This window comes from Penicillium cataractarum (assembly GCF_028827025.1).
Source record: "Penicillium cataractarum strain IBT 29864 chromosome Unknown utg000008l, whole genome shotgun sequence".
In the NCBI taxonomy this organism is placed as follows: Eukaryota; Fungi; Ascomycota; class Eurotiomycetes; order Eurotiales; family Aspergillaceae; genus Penicillium; species Penicillium cataractarum.
Genome location: NW_026622744.1, coordinates 2,120,742 through 2,143,031, shown reverse-complemented (window position 1 = coordinate 2,143,031; position 22,290 = coordinate 2,120,742). Strand labels below are relative to the sequence as shown.

The 22,290-nt window shown below is 51.0% G+C and overlaps 9 protein-coding genes across 9 annotated transcripts; 5 read left to right on the top strand and 4 right to left on the bottom strand.

The window, feature by feature from the left end:
• Positions 1-630: 630 nt before the first annotated feature.
• N7496_009914 (uncharacterized protein) lies at positions 631-1,740 on the bottom strand (the record flags this gene model as incomplete). Its single annotated transcript, XM_056702827.1, has 1 exon — positions 631-1,740. One exon carries the CDS (start codon positions 1,738-1,740, stop codon positions 631-633), a length of 1,110 nt encoding a protein of 369 aa, XP_056551827.1.
• A 3,234-nt stretch (positions 1,741-4,974) lies between these two features.
• On the bottom strand, positions 4,975-5,683 carry nut2 (mediator complex subunit NUT2; the record flags this gene model as incomplete). The annotated part of the gene is made up of 2 exons (XM_056702826.1): positions 4,975-5,354; positions 5,437-5,683. The coding sequence occupies 2 exons, from the start codon at positions 5,681-5,683 to the stop codon at positions 4,975-4,977; spliced, it is 627 nt and encodes a 208-aa protein (XP_056551826.1).
• A 721-nt stretch (positions 5,684-6,404) lies between these two features.
• Positions 6,405-7,488, top strand: N7496_009912 (uncharacterized protein; the record flags this gene model as incomplete). The annotated part of the gene is made up of 2 exons (XM_056702825.1): positions 6,405-6,756; positions 6,818-7,488. The coding sequence occupies 2 exons, from the start codon at positions 6,405-6,407 to the stop codon at positions 7,486-7,488; spliced, it is 1,023 nt and encodes a 340-aa protein (XP_056551825.1).
• A 676-nt stretch (positions 7,489-8,164) lies between these two features.
• N7496_009911 (TauD/TfdA dioxygenase family protein) lies at positions 8,165-9,493 on the bottom strand (the record flags this gene model as incomplete). The annotated part of the gene is made up of 5 exons (XM_056702824.1): positions 8,165-8,469; positions 8,532-8,736; positions 8,835-9,089; positions 9,138-9,232; positions 9,289-9,493. The coding sequence occupies 5 exons, from the start codon at positions 9,491-9,493 to the stop codon at positions 8,165-8,167; spliced, it is 1,065 nt and encodes a 354-aa protein (XP_056551824.1).
• Positions 9,494-10,258: 765 nt separating this feature from the next.
• Positions 10,259-12,324, top strand: N7496_009910 (putative MFS transporter; the record flags this gene model as incomplete). Its single annotated transcript, XM_056702823.1, has 7 exons — positions 10,259-10,477; positions 10,574-10,669; positions 10,723-10,840; positions 10,905-10,991; positions 11,053-11,258; positions 11,324-11,419; positions 11,494-12,324. 7 exons carry the CDS (start codon positions 10,259-10,261, stop codon positions 12,322-12,324), a joined length of 1,653 nt encoding a protein of 550 aa, XP_056551823.1.
• A 504-nt stretch (positions 12,325-12,828) lies between these two features.
• Positions 12,829-15,132, top strand: N7496_009909 (uncharacterized protein; the record flags this gene model as incomplete). The annotated part of the gene is made up of 4 exons (XM_056702822.1): positions 12,829-13,211; positions 13,331-13,834; positions 13,965-14,448; positions 14,533-15,132. The coding sequence occupies 4 exons, from the start codon at positions 12,829-12,831 to the stop codon at positions 15,130-15,132; spliced, it is 1,971 nt and encodes a 656-aa protein (XP_056551822.1).
• A 132-nt stretch (positions 15,133-15,264) lies between these two features.
• N7496_009908 (glycoside hydrolase family 13 protein) lies at positions 15,265-17,282 on the bottom strand (the record flags this gene model as incomplete). Its single annotated transcript, XM_056702821.1, has 5 exons — positions 15,265-15,775; positions 15,852-16,190; positions 16,247-16,649; positions 16,718-16,985; positions 17,064-17,282. The coding sequence occupies 5 exons, from the start codon at positions 17,280-17,282 to the stop codon at positions 15,265-15,267; spliced, it is 1,740 nt and encodes a 579-aa protein (XP_056551821.1).
• Positions 17,283-18,090: 808 nt separating this feature from the next.
• N7496_009907 (Sulfite oxidase) lies at positions 18,091-19,620 on the top strand (the record flags this gene model as incomplete). Its single annotated transcript, XM_056702820.1, has 1 exon — positions 18,091-19,620. One exon carries the CDS (start codon positions 18,091-18,093, stop codon positions 19,618-19,620), a length of 1,530 nt encoding a protein of 509 aa, XP_056551820.1.
• Positions 19,621-20,380: 760 nt separating this feature from the next.
• On the top strand, positions 20,381-21,722 carry N7496_009906 (voltage-gated potassium channel subunit beta; the record flags this gene model as incomplete). The annotated part of the gene is made up of 3 exons (XM_056702819.1): positions 20,381-20,685; positions 20,737-21,382; positions 21,501-21,722. The coding sequence occupies 3 exons, from the start codon at positions 20,381-20,383 to the stop codon at positions 21,720-21,722; spliced, it is 1,173 nt and encodes a 390-aa protein (XP_056551819.1).
• Positions 21,723-22,290: the final 568 nt, after the last annotated feature.

Below are 22,290 nucleotides of genomic sequence, written 5' to 3'. Positions count from 1 at the left end.
AACATCCGACAATTCTCCGCGCGCCTCTTACGTTATGAAAGGATTAATCAAGAGAATACTATAGTTCGAGCAATGCATAAATAATGAATAGAAGTGTATTGAATGTAGATTGTGATGATAGGTCCATGTGGCTCATCATGGCCAGTAGAAAAGCCGCTTCTTATGTAAGAGGCGTCCATCTGCTATATACAAGTAGATCCAATGGACCGGCAGCCCAGGGACGTTATCCCTTCCCCGGTGTCCTGTTGCGGTGCGGGTGGCCCAAAGCCGATCTTTTTGCCGCACATGGCCCAAGCCAGATCAGCGGGGATTCGGAGATTCGGGGAATTGAAGATTCGGTCCCTGAGAATCGTGGCCCGGCGCGAAGCCTCGAGAGGAAGGAGGTCCAGCTGGCGAGGATGTGGATGCGACGCATATCGGCAAGTCTCCCAATCGGCATGTTGCATGGCGTCGTATTCTCCTCTAGTCAGCCTCGGAGGGCGTCCGATCCAAGTGTAAGATGGTTGGGGGTGTTTAGGATATAGAATCTCAGCGAAGGGGCGTATCTCATAAGTCGTGACTCATCAAAGAAAACGACGAAAAGCCATCGAAAAAGGAATTTATAATATTCATAATGGATGCTTTCCCACTTCACCCAGGCTTCTCACGTTTCTCGTCCAGTTTGGCAGTCTTGCGCTGGTACTGGCGAAGTGAGCTGGAGAAGTCTTTGGTCTGGGAGTCTCCGTTGTGAATGCGAGTGTCACTGCTCCATGAATTGGAGGTGTCCGAGCTGCCAGTCGGTTGGTCAGCTGGGGGCGAGTGTTCGAACATGGCGATGGAAATATCATCGTCCATCCAGGCACGGACAGGTTGAGAATGTACTGGTGTAGCGTGGGTGAGGTCGGAGGTGACACGGGTCGCATCGACGAAATCGGGGAGATCGCGGGGACTGGGGAAGGATTCGGGTTTCCAGACGTGGTTGTGAACCAGGTGGATCAGTTTTCCGAGGACGGCGAATTCGAGCTTCAGTTTGATACTGTAGACCGCGCCTTTGAGCATGGTCTCCATGATATAGTAATTGCGGTACTCGGCGACAAGTAAACCCAGGTCCATGATGATAATGATCATGTTGATGATCAGCAGCTGGTATTGAATCTTGCGCTTGCCTTGATCCGGGTCGAGGCGAATCATGCGCACGGTTTCCCAGATATAAAGACCCGAGATGATAAATTCCTGGAGACAGAATCCGGTCATTTGAATCTTTTCCATCACGTTATACGCGGTCTTGTAATCGTTCAAGGTTGCGCCCGCGGGTGTTAGGTTCGTGCCGTACGTCAGAACGGTGGTCGGGATGTGTAGCAGGACCGCATTGATGAGGATCATGAAAAGTACGCGATGGAGGATGCGCTGGTTTGCGAGGACTAGATGCAAGCGAGAGTATAGAACGAAGGACTGGCCGGTCACCATCGCCCACCATCCAACAGTTAGGAAAGTGACCGGCAGCCAAGTGGCGGATGTAAGGTTGAAGAACTTGAGCAAAAAGCCAAGCGAATATGGGATTAATCCAACGGCCGAGGAGACAAATAAGCTCCAGAAGTAGAGGCCGCGATACTGGGCAAAGGTGACGAAGATGAGGATAACCAGTTCGAATGCGTTGTACCATGTGACGCCGGCGAGGGTTGCGATGGCAATTTTCATGCCTAGCGACTGGCCCGTATAGCCACCGGTGATCCCATCACCGGGGGCAGTGTTGTTGGCCATGGCGAAATTGCGTATCACGGCGGGATCACCATCATCGGTATGCGACGAGATATAGGGGGGATGGAAGGGAGGGGAAAGGAGAGAGAGAGAGAGAGAAAGAGAGGGTGAGAGTAAGAGGAGAGTGAAGGAAGATTAGACGAGAACGAGGCGGGATAGAATTGGGAGTCTAGTAGTAAATGGGGCGGGAAGGATCAGGTGAGAAAGTGCAGTCCTCTTTAGGGAAGAGGTCGAGGGGGTTGCGGGGGGATGGGCGATCATCAAGCGGCTGATGTTGTACCAAAGGGTATACTCCGTACAAAAGAACAGAGTGGGTTGATGAACTATTAAAGGGAAATGACACGCGGACTCGGAGCGCTGGGGCCAAGGAGGGGGACTAGCACAGGATGAAAATACCCCGGACAAAGTCGATCGAGGGGTTAACTCAACTAGTCTCTTTTCTTCCATGGCGGTGGGTGGGCGCAGGATCTGATCCTTGCGTTGGCCAAGCGTTTTTATTATAATCCAATTGTATGATCATAGTAGGAGTCTATAGAGTAACTATACTATTGTTTCGAGGGGAATTTCCAAGCATCGTTGTCAAAGGAGAACAATCTGATAGTAAGTTCCCCCTTTCTCTACGGGATCCATAGTTTTGACCGGTAAGCACTGTCTCAGTCCATTTCCCCCGGAGAGCCAAAGTGGGTCAGGGGAAAGCCAAACTAACATGAACCGGAGCTTTTAGAGTTGGCAATACACCGGAGTCTTGGACATACTCTATAAGCACTCTCTTACGAGAAAGCAGAATATTACCCGTAGATTGACATAATAATCAACGATGAATAGTAATAGGACATTCCCAAACATGAAAAACAAGACTAAGCACACTGTGGTTTGGAAGTTCCCAAGTACACCGCCACTCATCATAATACCAGGCTCCCGTTAGTATTTTAGTAACCTTAGCGAGTTAATAAACTACCCTCCATTCAGGAAAAAACAGCGAACGTGACTTCATCGCCATAGGCTTGCCCCCCAAGAAAACCTGTACCCCGGCCTAGCCTAGCCCAATGAATTCCCCATCCCAGCCAATCCTCCCATAGTAAAGAGGGGGCGGGCGGACGCCTCGTCCAAGCGGTCGGGCCCGCCGATCGCCCTTTTTTCCTCGGGGCGGGACGACTCGTAAGAGGATGGGAGAGGGAGTTGACAGTCCAGTTGCTGCCGGATGTCGCTGCTTTAGTCTCGGATAATGATCAGGATCAGTCGGGTGGATTTGGACGTCTCCGAGCAGAGCCTCGCATTGTTTTGTTGATCATTCTAAACATGCTGTGATCCGGTTGGGTCTATGAGCATACACCGGCGCATGGCCGGGGGAGTAGTTAACTAGTTGACTAGTTAGTGAACTATGTCGATTCCTCCAATGGTTGACTCACATCCCGCTGGCCTGGACTCATTGTGACTTCATCGACGGAATCTGATATCTTCTAAAGATCTTCAGGCCTACCCTACATCGCATGGAACAGTATGGGGGCTAAGCAGGTCGCCCCACCCACAGCGCCCAGCAGGCCAACAGCGATTTCGACATGAGCGGAAAGACAAGCGCGGTGTGCTGGACACGGCCGGTGACTTCATGCTGGTTTAGGCGTGCCATTCAACTCGGGCGTACATAGTTGACATGTTTAACGGACTGACTGTCTTGTGCCTGACGGGAAACGAAGTAAACGCTCCGATGAGAGAGCTATATCTCTACATAGGCTTTCCATTATTAGTTAGAGATCTTGAACGGGTCGAGAGTGTCGTACTAGTACTACTAGCCTTATACCCTAGCCTATATCTCTAGCAACCATTCACATCGATGTCTTGTCTTTTATCGAGGGCAGCAATTTGTACGGGGGCTAGTCGGAGTCGAAATCAGATTCCCCTCTGAGCACCCCCAAGGAAAAGAATCTGTTCTATACAAGACGATAGTGTGACCTACGATACCATTATTTACGCGAAACAGCTACAGTATGTACACACACAACGCCCGTATTTAATCTTCAAACACCTCATTCTGAAGCGCATTTTCAACCTCTCCCTGAGCATGACGCATTGCCTTCTGGATGTCTATAAAATACAGGCCCTTAGTTTCAAGAATTCGGTCAGCTACAGTGTCCGCGAAGCCAACGGCTAGTTCCTTAGCTCGGGCGTAACTTGACGGCTTTCCTAAATTCGAGGCTATCAGTTAGGCAAACAGGAGGTGTGTTAGACCAAGTGACACAGTAACCCTACCATTTTCGTCTAAATAAGATTCGTATTATTTCATACCCTCAAAGGCAGCAGCACCACCAATGAGTTCGTAACTCCAATGAGCCTTATGGCCCTCGGTCTCAGTAACCTCAGCGTAAGCCTGTGACGTTCTCATGGTCATCAGCTGATAATGTCGTCAGTGAGATAACAAGAAAATGTATATTATGGAGGTCATACTGAAAAAGCCCATCTTGGAAAGAATGAGATAAAATCAGGGTTTAAGGCCGAAGGAAGAAAAATCCACACTGGAAAAAAAAGTTGCTTCTTGTAGTTACTACTATCTGCCCAAATAGGGGGGATGGTGGGCTTGTTAAAGATACATATACACATCTAATTACACTCTACAGATAGTACGTTTAGAGGTTAGATCGTCTGAAAGCCAATATTTGGCCCCCAAAGTGTGGCGATTCCATGGAGAAGAGAATGCGTAGGACACAGTCTGCAATGTTTAGGTGCCTAGCCTATTCAATCCGCTATTCAATCCGCTATTCAATCCACGAAATATTCAATCCATAAACGCCTTGGCGCCCCGCTTGCAAATGCCCAAATCCATAAAAAAGTCTAACAAAAACCACACCTTCTAGAGTTCTCAGGTCCCGTAACTCCCAGGTAAAATCATAATCTCCCCATTTGCGCGGCCAGGCAGGGTACCTGGTAGGCTCGGCCCTGGTTCTGAACGAGCCCGAAAGTATCCCTGCAAGCCAAGAACCGGCACCGCCCAGGCCAGCCATCACGGACGGTCCCGAAATAAGGAACGCATTCGACACGGGAAAGGGGGGCCAGACCCAGAACATGTCCAAAGATGGAATTTTGAACCTCCATACCAAAGTCAAAGTCCTCCTCCGCGATCATTCCGCGACGACGATGGCGTGTCTCTCTCACAAGCCCTAGTAACCCGGTAACGCTGTAGCAATCACCAGTGACCACGACCGTGCAATGACGGGAGGAGATCGTAGAAAAAAGCAAAGATCCTCACTTCGACGCCCCATCCACTCCATCTTCACCTCCAACTTTTCCCCCCGTCATAGAAACCACCCGATCCACCTCCCCCCGACACTCCGGCATAGCACTGCGCATCTCCCGCGCCAGGACATCGCGGAAATCGGCGAAAGCCTCGCGTTTCCCCTTGAGATCTTGATTTCCGCGCTGAACCAGCTCCACGAACTCACGCGTGTAGATGTCCGGGTTGCGCGCGGCGTCGACGTACTCGATGATCTCGGGTGGGAGTTGGATGCTGGCGAGTGGAGGGTTTGACGGGTCGGAGGTGTTGTTGGAGGTGATTGTTTCCGCGGCGTTAGGGGGTAGGGGTGGTATGTGTTGATAAGGTTGAGAGAGCGAGGGTGAGGTTTTTGCTGTAGAAGGGGCAATTTGTTAGCTTGGTTCTTTGCTTGATCTTTGGATATTGCCCGAGTGCTGGTTCGGTCTTCCGGGTACTGCGATTCTCGTAGCGTAGAGCTTGAATCGCCCCAATTTCTATTTCCTGTTGAAACGGGGATGCCATCGAGATATCCTCGGCAGCTGGAATCATCCTCACGTACATTTTGCGCACCAGCTCTTGCTGTGTCTCCGGGCCTAGATAGCCGTGGACGGCAGACTGGATCTCAAAGAGGTGCTGGATGACGTCTCGGATGTCGTCTGCGGGGAGGTTAGCTTCGTGCTCTCTCTCCATTGACCACTTCATCACTTACCATCGACCGTCTTTAGCATTACGGGTGCCATGATTGCAGAAGTTGGTTTCTCGTTCAATAATCGGGATCGCGACGGAGGATTTGGAGAAACGCGGTGGGGAAAGGCGGTGTGAGGGCGGCTCAATGGTTTGGTGGGGATTGTGATGGTGATCAAGTACAAATGAGGTGAAGAAGATAAGTTAGCTATGCTCATCTTTGACACGAACCTTTTTCCTTTGCTCTCCTTTCTGAAATATGGTGGAATAGTTACCTGGTCCCATCTTTCCTTTGTGAAAACTGCATTTACCCGTTCGGGTTTAGATGGCTTAACCTTTCAAGCTTCACTCAGGACAGTACTACACAATGCAGACCTCCCGAAGTCGGGCCAACTACACGCCCGACTCTAACTCTTTACAACACGCTAGACACGTTTTACCTACGGACTCGGGGTCGGGACAAGCATTTGAGCGATGGGACTCCACCACTCGAAGGAACGGAGATCCCACGATTCGCCGATCGAGGCGATGAGCCAATCAGATGCAATGACGTAGTGTCAGATTCTCAACTGTAGATCAACTCTTATCAACATCTCGATCTATAGACTACTAAAAATGTATGCCATTTGCATCTATTGCCATGAATATCAGATAAAAATTAAATCAAACCCTCCATTTACCAACTAGAATCCGACCATCACATATCTCGACTCTTTATTATCTTGACAGTTGATACGACATGGTTTCTCTATCGGCGGTTCACTCCTCCAATGCATCTATCTCCAAAGAGCTCCCACCAGGCTTAGTGGCAGTGTTTGTCGGCGCAACCAGTGGAATTGGTAAAGCGGCTTTCTTAAAACTTGCAAAATATGTCCGGCAGCCACGATTCTACTTCGTTGGACGCTCGCAAACCGCTGCTGATCAAATTCTACATCAATTGAATCAAATTAATCCAGATGGTCGATACGAATTCGTCAAGGCCGATGTGAGTCTGCTCAGCGTGGTAGACAAGGTTTGCGAGACAATTCGAGAAAAGGAGACGCAAGTCGACATCCTCTTCCAAAGTCAGGGGACTCTGGACATCAGTACAGGTACCGTGGATAATCCAACCATGCTTCATAGGCTGATAACAAAGTACTAACCGCAAGACAGAAACATCCGAGCATCTCCCCCTAATCATGGCGTTGAGCTACTACTCTCGAATGCGATTCATTGCCAATCTACTCCTCCTGCTACAACGATCACCACTCAGCCGAGTAGTCATCGTCCTAGCCGGCACGAAAGAAGGGCCCGTCAATCCCGACGATATCCCAGGCAAGAAGGTCCTTCCCTGGAAAGCCCGAGGACATCTCTGCTCAATGATCACGCTCACACTGGAACATTTCGCCAAATCAGCACCGAGTGTGAGCTTCGTGCACAATTACCCCGGTTTCGTGGCTACGCCGCTTGAAAAATCGATGAAGGGCGTGACAGGGGCTGCAATGAGATCTGTATTTTGGTTTATGGGCTTGTTTTCCACGAAGAATTATATTTCCCTTGATGAGACGGGCGAGAGACATTGTTTTTTAGCGACGAGTTATAGGTTTTCGTCAAAGACACAGGCTGGGGTTTTCTTAGGTGGGACGGAGGTTGCTGTTGGTAGTGACGGGGCTGTGGGAAGTGGTGTGTATATCGTAGATGAGGTGTGTGAAAGTGGTGGTGCAAATGTGCAAATGGTTTTGAGTGGGATCAGACAAGACGGGATACATGAGAAGATATGGGAGCATTTGCAGAGTGAATTCTCAAGAGTGACGGGGAAGTCGGCGATTCAGCGACGCAAGTAATTATATCGCGACCATTGATATACTAGTCTAGTCGTAGTCGGCCTATAATTTCTAGAGGTGCGTTTATAGACCCTAGATATGCCAAGATATAAGTGGCGAGCAGAATTCCTCCACTGCGGTCTCCGCACAAACTAAGATGTATAAGGCAATTTCTCTAGATAACGGAGCCTACTAGCTCACCGACATTAATAATAGGATAGACCTAGTGCTTACTAGCAGACACCTTAGAGACGATCTTAAACTGTGTACACTAGCCCTTATCCTCAGGGTTAGCTAGGCGATCGTATAAACGTCATTAAGGAATATCGTGATCGCTAGTAAGGTATACGCTAGCCATAGCGACACCCTTAGAACGTAGCTCTAAAGCGATTTAGCCAGGATTACCGTTAGTCCTGTGGTTGTCCAACATCAGCACAAGAACTCGCTAGGTTGGAAAGTTGGGATAAGCACAAAAAGTGGAAAAAGACCAGCTTAAGACCGTACACGTGATAATAGCGCTAAAGGTCTTTTTTTAGAGCCTTTTCTAAATCTTTATTTACACATATGTAACTGCTTTATGTAACTGCAGGGCGAACGCAGTATCAAACATATAAAGTCATGTCTTGGAGCTCAGCGACTTGTCATAGAGTAGACTTGACCCGAGTGAAAGCACGTTTTTGAGTCATCCATCGGATCCTCACAGGCCCAGCGCCTCGCGTCTGCTCTTGCTGGAGAGATCCAAGTAAGGTGCCTCGCCCAGCGAGGCGACTCGGTCTCCAGCTCGAGCTTCGGCGTAGTCGTAGGTGGCGCAGTGCCACATGCTGCGGTTATCCCAGATGGCCATGTCGTTCTTGCGCCACTTGAACCGCACCTGGGCGTCGTGGTTCTGGGTCACCAGGTTGAAGAGGTAGTTGAGAAGCATGTCAGACTCGTCCTTGGTGACGCCGTTGATGCGCTTGGTGAAGCCCTTGTTGACGTAGACAGACTTCCAGCCGGTCACAGCTATAAAGTGTCAGCTGATGTGAAAGATTTACAAGGGCCATAGCTAAGAGACGACTACTCACGATTGGTTCGGATCACAGGGTGAATAGCCTGGAGGTTCTCGCCAGTGTTCAGCGGCGAACCTCGAATGCCTTTTCGGATCGGGTTGCCGAGACGTCTGGCCTCATCGTGGAAGAAGTTCGCATCGTGGGTAGCTGTCAGGCCCTCGAGGAACTTTTGCATGTCGGGGGACAAGCGGTCGTAGATTTCATAGCCTGATGCCCAGAGCTGTTTGACCGTTAGTTGAGATTCAAAAAGAGACTTCTCAACAAGCGACCGGTAGTCCGCCTTGAGGTTTCAGAGTTAGATGTGGGTTGACAACATACAGTGTCGCCTCCCGTTGCGGGAAGGGTGTGAATCTTCAGCATGGCATAGTCTGAAGGGACGGGTTCGAAAGAGATATCAGTGTGCCAACCAGCACTGGCAAAGCGGCTCACATCACTGAGTTGATGAGTGAGGCCACCGCCCTTCTTCTGCTTCTCACTGCTAATAACGCTGATCTGGTCACCGAGCTCACTGCCCTCCTCGGTAAGAGGGTGGACATGGAGGCCTGATGACTCGGGCTGTGGATGACCCGTCAGCTGGGGTATTCATAGACAACAAAACTGTTGGAGGAGGGGGCTCCTTACGCATCCGGCAACTTCTGTCAATCGGAGGCAAAATTGCTTCATCTGCTCAGGGGTGACAACCTGGTCACGAAGGAAGACAACTCCACGTTGTGAGACTGCAGAACGAGTCAATACAGAGGACAGCCAAGATTTTGGTATGCGGAATGTGTACTGATGCTTGCAAGATCCCTGATCATGGCGTCGTCTGCCGAGAGCAGTTCGGTCACCTGGAGACCTTCATACTCGCGGCCGATGACGGGCGTGATGTCTGCATGGGTAAACCTCTCCAGCGATCCAGAATACACCAGTGGCTCACGGCATCGGGTCTTTGCTTCCAAGTTGCCGCCCACGATGTTAGATGACTCGGCGGAAGGCATGTTGTAGGAGGAACTGAGAGGAATTGTATGATAAAAGAGAATTTGTTGTATTTGACACTTTTTCTGTCTCTATCGTCGGGAGCTCACTTTGCATTTATCAGCGAGGTTGATATCTCCGGAAAGCTACCGTACCGACGCAGGTGAATTCGGCACTGGGGAGCCGATCATGGGATGCAACATTTGCCCTCACGGACATCTCCCACACTCTAATTCACGAAACGCAGTTCTTGGCAGGACACCTTGGCTCGACCCGGAGAAATTCTCGGAGTTGGAAGCGGAGTGAGCGATTGGAAGGGATGAATGATCCTGTGGGGATCACCCAATAGTCATCAATGTCTAAACGCCACGTGAGCACGTGCTTTAGATACGTTATTAGTCATACCCGATAGGACCAATGGGGTCACCCCCAGGACCCTCAAACGATTCTTTGGATTTGCTTCGTAAGAAAATGGCAAGAAAGTGGACCTTCTCCAGGGCGTCTCTGGGGCCCCGGATTTGACCAGGGAGGATGGCTCAACATGGGGAAAACTGAATACCAGCAGAGTTCGAGAGGCGGAAGTGGATACATGCATGGCCAGCTCCCATGATCGTCAACTCCCATTAATGCTCTGAGATTCCCCTCGGTGAAACTGGCTTGGTCCATCAATTCATCAGCATCAGGAAATTCTTTCTCTTTCTTCAGATATCAGAGCTCTTGCCAGCCGCTCAAAGCCTCCTACGTGTGGCCACCAGGGCAAGCAGCGCAACATCATTTACAACATCGACATGGACAAGGCCTCCATCGCACACGTCTCCGACGTCTCGGACGGCTTAGACACCTCGCTGGCGCAGGTGGGTCGAGAAAGACTTTACGATCGGCTTCCTCCGCACGAGACGTACGAAGGCCGCCATCGGTGGGATCCCGACTTGACCTGGACCGCCGAGGAGGAGCGCAAGGTGGTCCGGAAGACGGACTTTTACCTTCTCTCCTGCCTGTGCGTTATGGTAAGGTTTTCCATCATTTATTTGCTGCATATTTTACTTTACCCTTGGCACTCAATTGCATAGCGTCAAGTCACTGACTGTTTTGGGAAAATCTAGTTCTTCGGTCTCCAGCTTGATCGAGGAAACCTGTCCAATGCGCTCGCCGATGATCTGCTCAAGGACTTGAAACTGACGAGCAATGACTACAACAATGTGAGAAGCCTTTAGCTGCCCACTGGGATGAGATGCTAATCAATACAAAACAGGGAACCACAATTCAGCTCGTGTGTTTCCTGGCGGCTGAGTTCCCCGTCCAGATGATTACGAAGAGACTTGGTTTCAAAAGAGTCTTGCCCACAATGATGTTCTTGTGGGGCGTCGTTTGTATGTCCTTTTCCATCAGAAGCTCATGGCACGAGAAGTCATGGTATTAACACTCGATTAATAGCATGGGGCCAGGCATGGATCACGAACCGCGCCAGCTTCTACGTTACCCGGGCACTCATTGGCCTGTTTGAGGGCGGTTTCATTCCAGGTAGGTTGACCAGCGTGAGAGCAATTGAAACGAGAGATGCTAATGAATGGGGACTTCACAGGTGTCATCTTGTTCTCAACCTACTTTTACACATCCAAGGAGCTCTCGACCCGGCTCGCCGTTTTCTGGTCAACCCTGAATGTTGCTCGTGTCATCTCAGCTCTCCTTGCTGCGGGGATCCTTAAGATGAGGGGCATCGGGGGCCACACCGGCTGGTTCTGGCTGTTCCTTTTGGAAGGCATCCTCACATGCGTGATTGCAGTGGTGGTGAGTTTTGTTTTTCCCAATGGCATGATGACACGGGGACGTATCGCTCATAATGTTCACTGCAGGCTTTCCTATGGCTTCCTGCCAGCCCGACTCAGACCAAGAGCGTTATCTGGCGCAACCCGTGGTACACGGAGCGAGAAGAGTCTATCATGGTCAATGTAAGTCCCTTTCCAATTCCTCTCCAACCATCCCGAAATCGTCAAGATGGATATCGTCTGACGGCATATTCTAGCGCATCCTTCGTGATGACCCGGCCAAGGGACTGACGGCCCTCAAAGAACCTGTCCACTGGAGCAACATCAAGGAGGCCTGGATGGACAAGTCCATGTGGGGTCTCTATTTCATTGGCCTGGTCGCCTACATTCCTGCGACCCCCGTCCAGGGCTACCTTACCCTCACCCTCAAGCGCATTGGTTTTACAACCTTCGACTCCAACATGCTCACGGTCCCGTCAGCAGTCCTGCAGATCTTCACCATGCTGGCCATTTCCTTCAGCAGCAACTATTTCAACGATCGGGCATTCCACGTCTTCTTTGGAGATTTCTGGGTTATGCCCCTCCTCGTTGGACTCCTCACGCTGCCTAACGGTGGTCGGGACTGGGCTCGCTTTAGTCTCGTAACCCTTATCTCTGGTTGTAAGTTTGTTTCTGACCCCCATGTCTTCAAGCCCAAGCAACAGCTGACCGAGGGACAAAATACAGATCCGTACTTCCACCCCATTGTATCCTCCTGGATCTCCGAGAACAGTTTCGATGTCAAGAAGCGCGCTATCACGGCTGCCACCTACAACGTCATTGTTCAGGTCGGCTCCCTTATCGGCTCCCAGATCTACCGGGCTGACGATGCGCCATACTACCACCGCGGAAACTCCGTGCTCCTGGCCATCTGCGTGTTGACCCTGGTTGTTGTGATCGTTCAGCGTGAGTTCCTGCGACACCTGAACCGGAAGAAGGATGTGGCGTGGAAGGCCATGACGGCGGAGCAGCAGACGGCGTACCAGAATGATATTCCAGCTCGCGAGAAGGATGGAAACAAGCGACTGGACTTCCGCTACTCATACTAGTGTGAAAACTACGACCAGCAGAATATTGCAGCAGAGAAGACATACACTATGATTGTGCTTCAGGAATGGAGTCGGTCAGTCTGGGAGCTCATCGAAGGATTGAGATCGTGTCGAGAACTGTAAATAGCTGATCTATAGCTGATCTCTAGGAAGGTCGTGTAAATCCAGAAGTCCTTTTAATATATTCTTGCATGTGTTGCCCGATTCATAGGGGAAATGATCCAATTGTAGTGGCCATGGCTTGTGTACTGTATTAACTGCGAGAGGACGTCTGTGATCCTCCAGGCTCCCGCTCCCAGGCCAGAAATTCTCTAACCGTGAAAAATAAACCTTTCAACCCCCATGAATCCACGGCGGCCCTCCGCTTTCCACCTGAGGATTATTAAAGTCGCCACTCCCCCGCGTTCAAAACGCTCCAGAGAATGCCGAGGCTAAACCCTAATCGTGTTAGCCCTGGTCTATATCGCCTCCAATAATGCAGCTTCACCCCACATGCATAGACAAATGCCGCAACCAACGCGAAAAATAGGCAAATGGGCCTGCGACGCTTGCAAGCTCCGCAAGGTCAAGTGCTCGGGCGAGTCGCCATGTCCAGGCTGTATGACTGCCGGCGTGCCGTGTACCTTCAACAAGCGTCCGCTGGTGCGGGGCCCCAGAGGCTTACGCGCAAAGACGATCCGGCGGATCACTGCGACTCAACAGCAACAGCAGCAGAAGGAGCAGGAGCAGCAATACTACGACTGGTGTCAAGGTGCAGGGAGCCCTGGTGAGACAACAATAGGTCAGACACCACCGGCGGGGTCGTCAAGTACACCATCGCCAGCAGACGATCCCCCCCAGTTCACTACCCCTGGCTTCAATAATCTTCCCCCAACAAGTCATACTAGGTGAGTAGCATCCTATCATATGCCATTTATGAGTCTGGTTAGGCTTCAAGTCAAAGGAAAACGAAGAAGGAAGAGATGGAACGATTAAAAACGAAGGAATCATGCTAACAATCAAGCAGCGATGAGTCCCGCCGGACGTCGACATCGTCCCTGGTGCTGCGGCTTTGCGTCTACCGACTGAGATTATTCCCGGTCTGGCCCATCGTGGACGTTGAAGAAGTCATGGGAGACCTTCACCGCGATCCGGACAACATGGACGCCTATGCCCTGGCGAATGCCATTGGGGCCGCAACCATCGCCCAGCTCAAGCTAGATAGCCCCGAGAGCAGGGATACGGCGACTGGGGCTTCCATGGAATCCGAGTGCCAACGAGCCATTGCCCTGCTCCGGAAGGATGGAGGTGATTCACTTATGAATATCAATGCCCTGCGCGTGTCCTTCTTTTTACACGTCTATCATGAGAATCGGTCGCCGGGAGGGTCGAGCTCCTTGCTTTACCTCCGGGAGGCCATTACCATGGCCCAGATTATGGGCTTGCACCGAGAGGCGACATACTTTTCAATGACAACCCGCGAGCAGCAGATGAGGCAAAGAATATTGTCCCTGCTGTTTGTCACGGAAAGGTGAGGCTCCACCTCCCACTGATCGAGCTGGCATGCTGTACGACGTGTCTGGACGCCTAGCCAGAAAATCGTTCAACCGCTTAGCTTTTCCGAGTCTGTTCATCTTACTGATACCATCTTCTTGCTTTAGAGGAGTGGCGATGCTTCATAAATTGCCCGTCATGCTGCGATACAACGCCCGCTTCATCAACCTCGATGAAGCCGACGATGAGTCCCATGTCTTACCCGCTTTCAAAAAGCTCGTGGGACTTTTCTTAATGTTCGACCAGTCTGGCGCTTTTGACATGCTGCACACCTCAGATGAGATCCAGCTCCCCCCATACGAAGACATGCACGCCATGAATCGGAATAGTTTCAGCCTCCTCCAACGTCAGCTGCGAGAGGCCTCGATCCAATCCCGGGAAACCAATGACGTTCAAATGGCGGATATCTGCGTCACGACGCAGTGGATGCAGGCCATCTTATGGAGGGCATCGATGAGCCGTAGATCGACCCTTGACTCGTCCCAGCAGCAGATGGTCTCACTCTCACATCCGATCCAGATCGCCAAGGAATTCCTCGAGACCATGTCTCACCTTCCTAGTTCTGCAATAGAGGCCCACGGGCCCGCTATGGTAAGCAAGCAAGACCTCTGAACCCTGAGAACCACCTCGGTGTCAAAAGACTAACTGCGAGGCACACTTGCTTCATGTTTATAGGAATATAAGATTTATGAGATTGCAAAGGCTGTGACCGACTCGGTAACAACCGAGTTCAATGGCCAGCCAATCTCGCCCGACATTCCAAGGGAGATCCTCCTCCGGCTGCAGAGCAAGCTGGCCTCGTGCCGTGGCGGCAACAAGATTCTCATGCCACTGCTGCATGCTCGCATATCCGAGGCCCTGATTCGCCAAAGCCCGCGCATCTACGAAATTTCCGATCATGGCCCCTCGTCAAATTCACTACCAGGAGGGACAATCGTCTATTCAAGTCAACAACCCCAGGTCTTTCCTCTAACCAACTCGCCACCATTAAGATCCACCGAAGGTTATGAGGAGCAGACAAATACGGACGGACAGGGATTCTCACAGAATAACACTAATATTGTCCCCACATTACGGGTTGTGACCTGGGGCCAGAACATCCCCGACGCAATGCTCTCCTCCAACCAAGATCCCTTCAATCAGACCCAGGTGTTTCAAGCATCATTCGACAATATTGAATCCACGGGGACCATGGAATTGCTTTTTGCAAATAGTGCAATGTGGGATTCTGTTGAGAGTTGGGATTCGCAGTTCACTGGCGCAGCAGTGGGGTAGAATATGCCACGTTTTTTTGATATATGTAATGACTCTGATCCGCATTTGGTAGGTAGGATTTGTAATTTATGAACCCATGTAAAAATGTTCCTGATATTTGTTTCTGTAGAAGCTAGAATACCTCCGACTTGTCTATTCTGTTACCAACATAGCAATGGCCTCGAAGGGCTCCAACTGAAGGCCCTCTGCCGTCTCTAGACCCTCTTGAGATCTGCCAGTCGTTGTCGCAATCACCTCTTGGACAGTCGCTGAGATACCAACCCATTCAACCTTCTCAGCGGAAAAGTTGCACACAACCAAGACCCGACCCTCGGGCGATGTCCGTGAGTACGCAAAGATCTTGTCATTCTTCTCGTCCACAAGATCAAAGCGCCCGTACACGACAATGTCCTTGTACTTCTTCCTCGTCTCCAGAACTGATCGCCAGCAGTTGAATACTGAGTTGGGGTCATCGAGCTGGGCTGCGGCATTGATGGCAGTGTAGTTGGGGTTGACTGCCATCCAGGGTTTCTCAGCAGAGGTAAACCCAGCATGCTGGCTCGAATCCCACTGCACGGGGGTGCGTGCATTGTCGCGGGACTTCTTCTGATATTCCCTTCGGAACATTGCCCGCGTTTCGGGGTCGGCATTCTCGCCTTTGAGTCTGTTTTGAAGGAGTCAGTTACTGCTTCCATGGAACTGGCGGTTTGGTCACCGCATAGCTTGTATTAGGCACGAACCTCCAATGATTCAAGCAATCAATGTCTTGGTATTCCTCCATGGGCCAGTCAGTAGGCACATTGTGCATGCCGAGCTCCTGGCCCTGGTAAACGAAAGGAGTGCCGGCCTGTAGTCCAAGGAAGACCGCAATCATCTTGGCGCTCTGCACACGATGCTCGGGGCTGTCATTGGCGAAGCGGCTCACGGCACGTGGCTGGTCGTGGTTCTCCATGTACAGGGCGTTCCAGCCATTGTTCTGGTACATGAATTGCTGCCACTTGTTGACTGTTCTCTTGAGATCCGAGAGTGACCATTGGCCGGGGTGGAACTTGCCCTCTGGTCCGTGATCGATGTCCATTCTACTCTAGTTAGCACGTTGACATGTCGTAAAATGAATGGGGCCGACTGCACTTACAGCTCAAAGTGGAAAATCATGTTGAACTCGCCTCGGTCTTGCTGGACACTCTTGATAATTTCTTTTGTGTCATGGACGCATGGCATCTCGCCCACGCTGAAGGCGTCATACTCTTGGAGAATGCTTCCCAGCTCCTGCAGGTACTCGTGGAGTCGAGGCCCAGCGGCATAGAACTCAGATCCCGGGAAGAAGTCGCTGGATGAATCTGGGAACTCCGTGCCCTTACTGACAAAGTTGATCACGTCGAAACGGAAACCGTCGATGCCACGGTCGAGCCAGAATCGCATGGTGTCATGCACCTCGCGGCGAACCGCAGGGTTCTCCCAGTTCAGATCTGGCTGTTCCTTGCCATAGAGGTGGAGATAGTACTCTCCTGTGCATTCATCCCATTGCCACGCGTTCCCTAAGGATGAAGATTAATATAAGTTCTTTATCCGTGGCCTTGAGATCTGCGGACAAAACTTGACGTACCTTGAAAGTGGCTAACCCAATTGTTAGGTGGTTGACGGTTGCCCTGCGCATCAAACCGGGCAGGCTTCCAGATGTACCAATCGCGATATTTGTTGTCGCGAGAACTGCGCGACTGCTTGAACCACTCATGCTGGTCGCTTGTATGATTCATGACGAGATCCATGACGAGCTTCATCCCTCGTTCGTGGAGTCTGTCCCTCAAGACATCTACGTCCTCAATAGAACCATACCGGGAATCAATCACCCGGTAATTACTAATGTCATATCCCTGGTTAAAATAATTGCATCAGTCAAGTGCTACAAGATCTAATCGCGCTTCTCTCTAACAAAGGCATGTGAGACTAACCATATCAGCTTGAGGGCTTTCGAAGATAGGCGACAACCAGACGACATCGACGCCCAGCTTCTTGAGGTAGTCGACCTTGGAGATGACACCCTTCAGATCTCCCGTTCCCGACCCTGTCGAGTCCTTGAAGGAGGCAGGCCATATCTGGTATACGGAAGCCTCCTTCCAGCTCGCCCGTCGTTGCCCGGTCGGCGGATCTTGGACTTGATGCGGTGACATTATTTTTCTTCAACTATGAGACTGATCAAGGCAAGAGCAAAATTCTTCAACAAGTCTTGTCTTTTGTGGCGTGCAAACACAAAGCAAGTTGACAATCTTGAGAACCGGAGGCGTGGTCGTGAGGAGAGATGGGGACAACCCGAGATCCCCCCTAAGTAGTTAGCCCCAAAGCGACACATATTATCACGAGTCCACCGATGGTTTCTCCGACTCATAGTTCAGCCGAGCGACGATTTAGTGGGCTGCAGAGCGTGCGAAATCGTTCTGTCGATGTGGAGTGGGTCAGTTTGTCCGAGATTTTCTCCGGTCAGAGCCTCACCCTATATTCACCCCCAGAATGTGTATGCTAACCTTAATGTGAAGAATGCGGGGAGTACAGAAGTGGCGTCGGCTAGTGGCGGGCTTATCGGCCGATTCTATACCAGCCCGTTCACGTGTTCTGAATCGCCGATTGTTCAATCGCCGATCAAAACAATGCCCGAAAGATGCAAGCTCCCATCTACGAGAGAAAACCATTACAGCATAGAGAAGAGAGGGGCTCAGGAATGTCACCCGTGCCTGAACACTCTCTTTGACACTTCACCGGGGTGCGACAGTTGAGAACTGGGCATATTACAATCACCCACAACTGCTCATGACCATGTCGCTGAAGTATACCATCTCTGGCCGACTACTGGCACGTCTTGAAAGCAGCTGCTGGACAAGCTGTGCCCGACATGCAAGAAATCCTTGCCGACTGCCCCGACCAACACACCTGGGAGGAAGTAGGCCCTATTCGCATCATGTTGGCCAAAATCCCAAACCCACTATGTCGTGGGCCGCTCTCGCGAGCAGAAGTGCCCTGGCTGTTGGGTTTGCTGCCGGCTCCCTCCAATTATTGAGTGACGACTCCTACGACAACAAACACATCAAGGTCAAAAAGGCCAAAATCAAAACTTTTCGCCTGGCCGAGGTCAAGCAGCACGACGGATCATCCAAGAACCCCTGGGTCATCAGGGGAACTTCAGTGTACGACATTACAGACTGGGTCCAGGCCCATCCTGGGGGTGAAGTGATTTTGACCGCCGCGGGAGGCAGCTTGGAACCGTACTGGGACATCTTTACGATTCACAAGCGGCAAGATGTCTACGATATTCTGGAACAATATAAGATTGGCGAGATCGACGGTGCGGATTTGAAGGATGGCCGGGTCCCCCAAGACGCCATCGTTGACCCATTCCAAAACGACCCGGAACGTGATGTGCGTCTCAGGACACTGACGCCTCGTCCACGAAATGCAGAGACACCAGAGGCAGGGCTCAGAGAGTTCATCACTCCGAACGAGTTGTTCTATGTCCGAAATCATTTTTGGGTGCCCGCTGTCGACGGAGCAGAACACAAGCTTACCATCGAGCTGACGGATGGGAGCGAGAGGACATACACCGTCAAGGAACTCAAGGAGAGGTTTCAGAAACACAAGGTCACGACTACGCTGCAGTGTGCGGGGAATCGCCGCAAGTCCATGACAGACGGTGCAGCGCCGACAAACGGTCTACAGTGGAAAGCAGGTGCCATCTCGACTGCCGAGTGGGAGGGAGTCAAACTTGTCGACGTCCTCGCCGATGCTGGTCTAGATATCAAGAAGTTGCCTGCCGATGCTCAGCATGTCCACTTCTCAGCCATGGAGGCCTACGGGGCGTCCATTCCTATCCGCAAGGCCATCGATCCTTGGGGGGATGTCCTGTTGGCCTTTGAAATGAACGGCGCCGAGTTGCCGCGGGATCACGGCTACCCTGTGCGGGTCATCGTTCCAGGCACAGTCGCAGCACGCAGCGTCAAGTGGCTATCCCAGATAACGATTTCCGAGGACGAGTCTCCCACCCAGTGGCAGCAGCGCGACTACAAGAGCTTCTGCCCCAGCGAGGTCAAGAATCCCAACTGGCAAAAGGCTCGATCGATCCAAGAGATGCCCGTCACGTCAGCAATTACACACGTCGAACCAACCACGGGCAGCAATGGCGATGTTCAATCCATCAGCGCAGAAGGCTATGCGTACTCGGGTGGAGGGCGCGAGATTATCCGTGTGGATGTCAGTGCCGACGGGGGAAAGACATGGCACGAGGCTGAACTGTTGGATGATGAGGCTCAAATGAGTGGCAGTCGGGCATGGTGCTGGAAGCGTTGGAAGTACGAGGGGCAGTTGCCAGAGGATGGCAAGCCTGTTTCCGAGGCCGTTCTGGTGGTCAAGGCCACGGATGAGGCCTACAATACCCAGCCACAGACATATGAGAGCATCTTCAATGCGAGAGGCAATCTGGCGACGGCATGGGATAGTGCAAAGGTGCCATGCTCCGGATGATGTTGGTAGGACCGATGGGGAGATGAGTTGTATACAGCAGCATGGAGTTTCTGATCCATTCTTCTTTTTCGAGACGTCAAAGTCACAAGTCTCTTTTGTTTTATTTTTGGCACTTGTTGATCAGCGTGATTAGCCTTTCTTTTTTGAAATACATTTTAATTTCCATTCGATTGTTGAAGACTGTCTTGAAATTGTGTACGTGGAAGTTCAAATTTAGGCAAGCAGTTCAAACATTGACCGATTATACCATCCCTCGGGCATCAATAACTATGTTCTTTCAATAATTCCCACACACTTGCTCTATCCTAGGTCAAAGGGGCCACCTCTCAATGGCAGCTTAACACCGGAGTGTGTACCGCATCCCTTGGAGCCCATGAGAGCCTTTGCTATAAGCAGGGTATCCTTGGTACGCTTGAAGGTTTAGCAGTTGGTCTAGAAGTCGCCACCTCCACACGTGGGGCAAATATTGGCCACATGGATTGCAAGGGATCTAGTCCCAACCATTTTCCTAGGAAGTAATAGCGTGCCTCTCAATCATTTCAATAACGTTGATTCAACTCCGAGAATTTCCCCGGGCGTCCACCTCCGGGTCTAACCGCTTTGGGTCTCCGCGTCACACGGTCCACCGTTTCTTTTGAAGGTCCAAACGTCACCGTTGTCCTTTTCCCTCTCTTTTCTTTTTTTAACCTCTCAATAACTTCGAGCTTCGCATTGAATCAATTACTTGACTTCCTCTTCATCATCACATTCTCAATCAAATATGGCGTGGGCAGAACCTAGGAAAACGGGTATGCAATACCGCAGGCTAGGGAATTCGGGACTCCATGTCTCGGTTCTTGGTCTCGGAGGATGGCTCACGTATGTTCAATCCGGCTTGATTCTGGCTACAATTGCCCAATTCCCATATGCTGACGAGATTTTTGTAGATTTGGAGGACACGTTGAAAATGGTTCGTTTGAGTCTGATCTCCTATAATGCGCCCAATCTTACGAGGATAGAAAAAACCATTGCATGCATGAAGCAGGCTTACGACTGCGGTATTAACTTTTTCGACACCGCTGAGAGGTGAGATTGAGTGCGACTCCATGTCAAGACGAGTCCACTGACAGGTGACAGCTACGCGGATGGCCAGTCAGAGATCGTCATGGGCCAGGCCATCAAAAAGCTCGGGTGGAAGCGCAACGACATTGTCGTGAGCACGAAACTCAATTGGGGCGGCGCCAATGGTGAAGTGCTCGTCAACAACCACGGACTCTCCCGCAAGCACATTGTCGAGGGTCTCCGCTCATCCCTAGACCGTCTCAACCTTGAATACGTCGATATCGTCTACGCCCACCGGCCCGACCGGCTGACTCCCATGGAGGAAACAGTCCGCGCCTTCAACCACGTCATCGAGCGTGGCTGGGCCTTTTACTGGGGAACTTCCGAGTGGTCAGCCGACGAGATTGCCGAGGCCTGTGGCATCGCCCGTGAGCTGCGCTTGATTCCCCCAGTCGTCGAGCAGCCGCAGTATAACCTGCTAGCGCGCGAGAAGGTCGAGAGCGAGTTCCAGCGCCTTTACAGCCGGTTTGGCCTCGGCCTGACTGTCTTCAGCCCCATCAAGATGGGCTTGCTCAGCGGCAAGTACAACGACTCGCCTGATAAGCCTCCCGCGGGGTCGCGTTTTGCCGAAAGCAACGACAAATTCAGCAACATGGTCAGGAATTCGATGTATGGCAATGATGAATGGAGGCAGACTATTGCCAAGGTGATCAAGCTCAAGGTACGTGTTAGTAGGAGCGTTTGGGAGCTGCTTCTCTACATTTCTCTCATCTCCGACACGAGATTCTATTCCGCGGTCCAGTATTTTTCAGAAGGTTAACGTCTATATTAAACTTTAGCCCATTGCCGAGCAACTCGGAATTACGCAGTCGCAATTGGCGCTTGCTTGGTGTCTCAAGAATGAGCACGTTTCGTCGGTTATCACAGGTGCATCGAACCCCCAGCAAATCGTCGAGAACGTCAAGGCGCTGCAGGTTCTCGACAAGTTGACCCCGGAGGTCATGGCAAACATTGATGCTATTGTGGGCAAGATTGAGCTTGCCCCGGCGAGACAGGACTGAAGAAACCTTGAATCATTATAAATCATATAATTAGCTATGTTTTAACGCTTTTCTCAACATTTTATAGAAATAGGGCATAGAAAAACAGAATTTTCAGGAAAGATTGATGGACCTTGACACGTATAGCTCTCTCAGCATCATGCCAAGACACGGAAACCTTTTTCTCGAGTCGTAGCCTCTAGCCTAGGTAATCATGTCGTTTCTCTTTGCCATAGATAGGTTTATAATAAGACGGAGGATCGTTTCTGAACAGGATTTGATTTATGGGTGGCGACTTGGCCGGAATGAACTTGAAGACCTCAAGGCAATCTTCAATCTCTCTTCGAATAGCATAACGAAGAAGCTGTCCCTGTTCAGCAGATCCTCCGTAATCAAAAAGTATCCTCACAATGCGGGAAAAAGCTACTTGAACTGCGATTGATAGAGGAGTGATGTCAAAGTAGCACTGAGCATTTGGGTCGGCGCCTCGCTAGAGTAGCCACTTGCATAGGTCTTCATCGTGAAATGGTCGGCTGGATGAAGTCAACTAAACCCCCATTATTGTGGTGAGAATAGAACATACATAAGC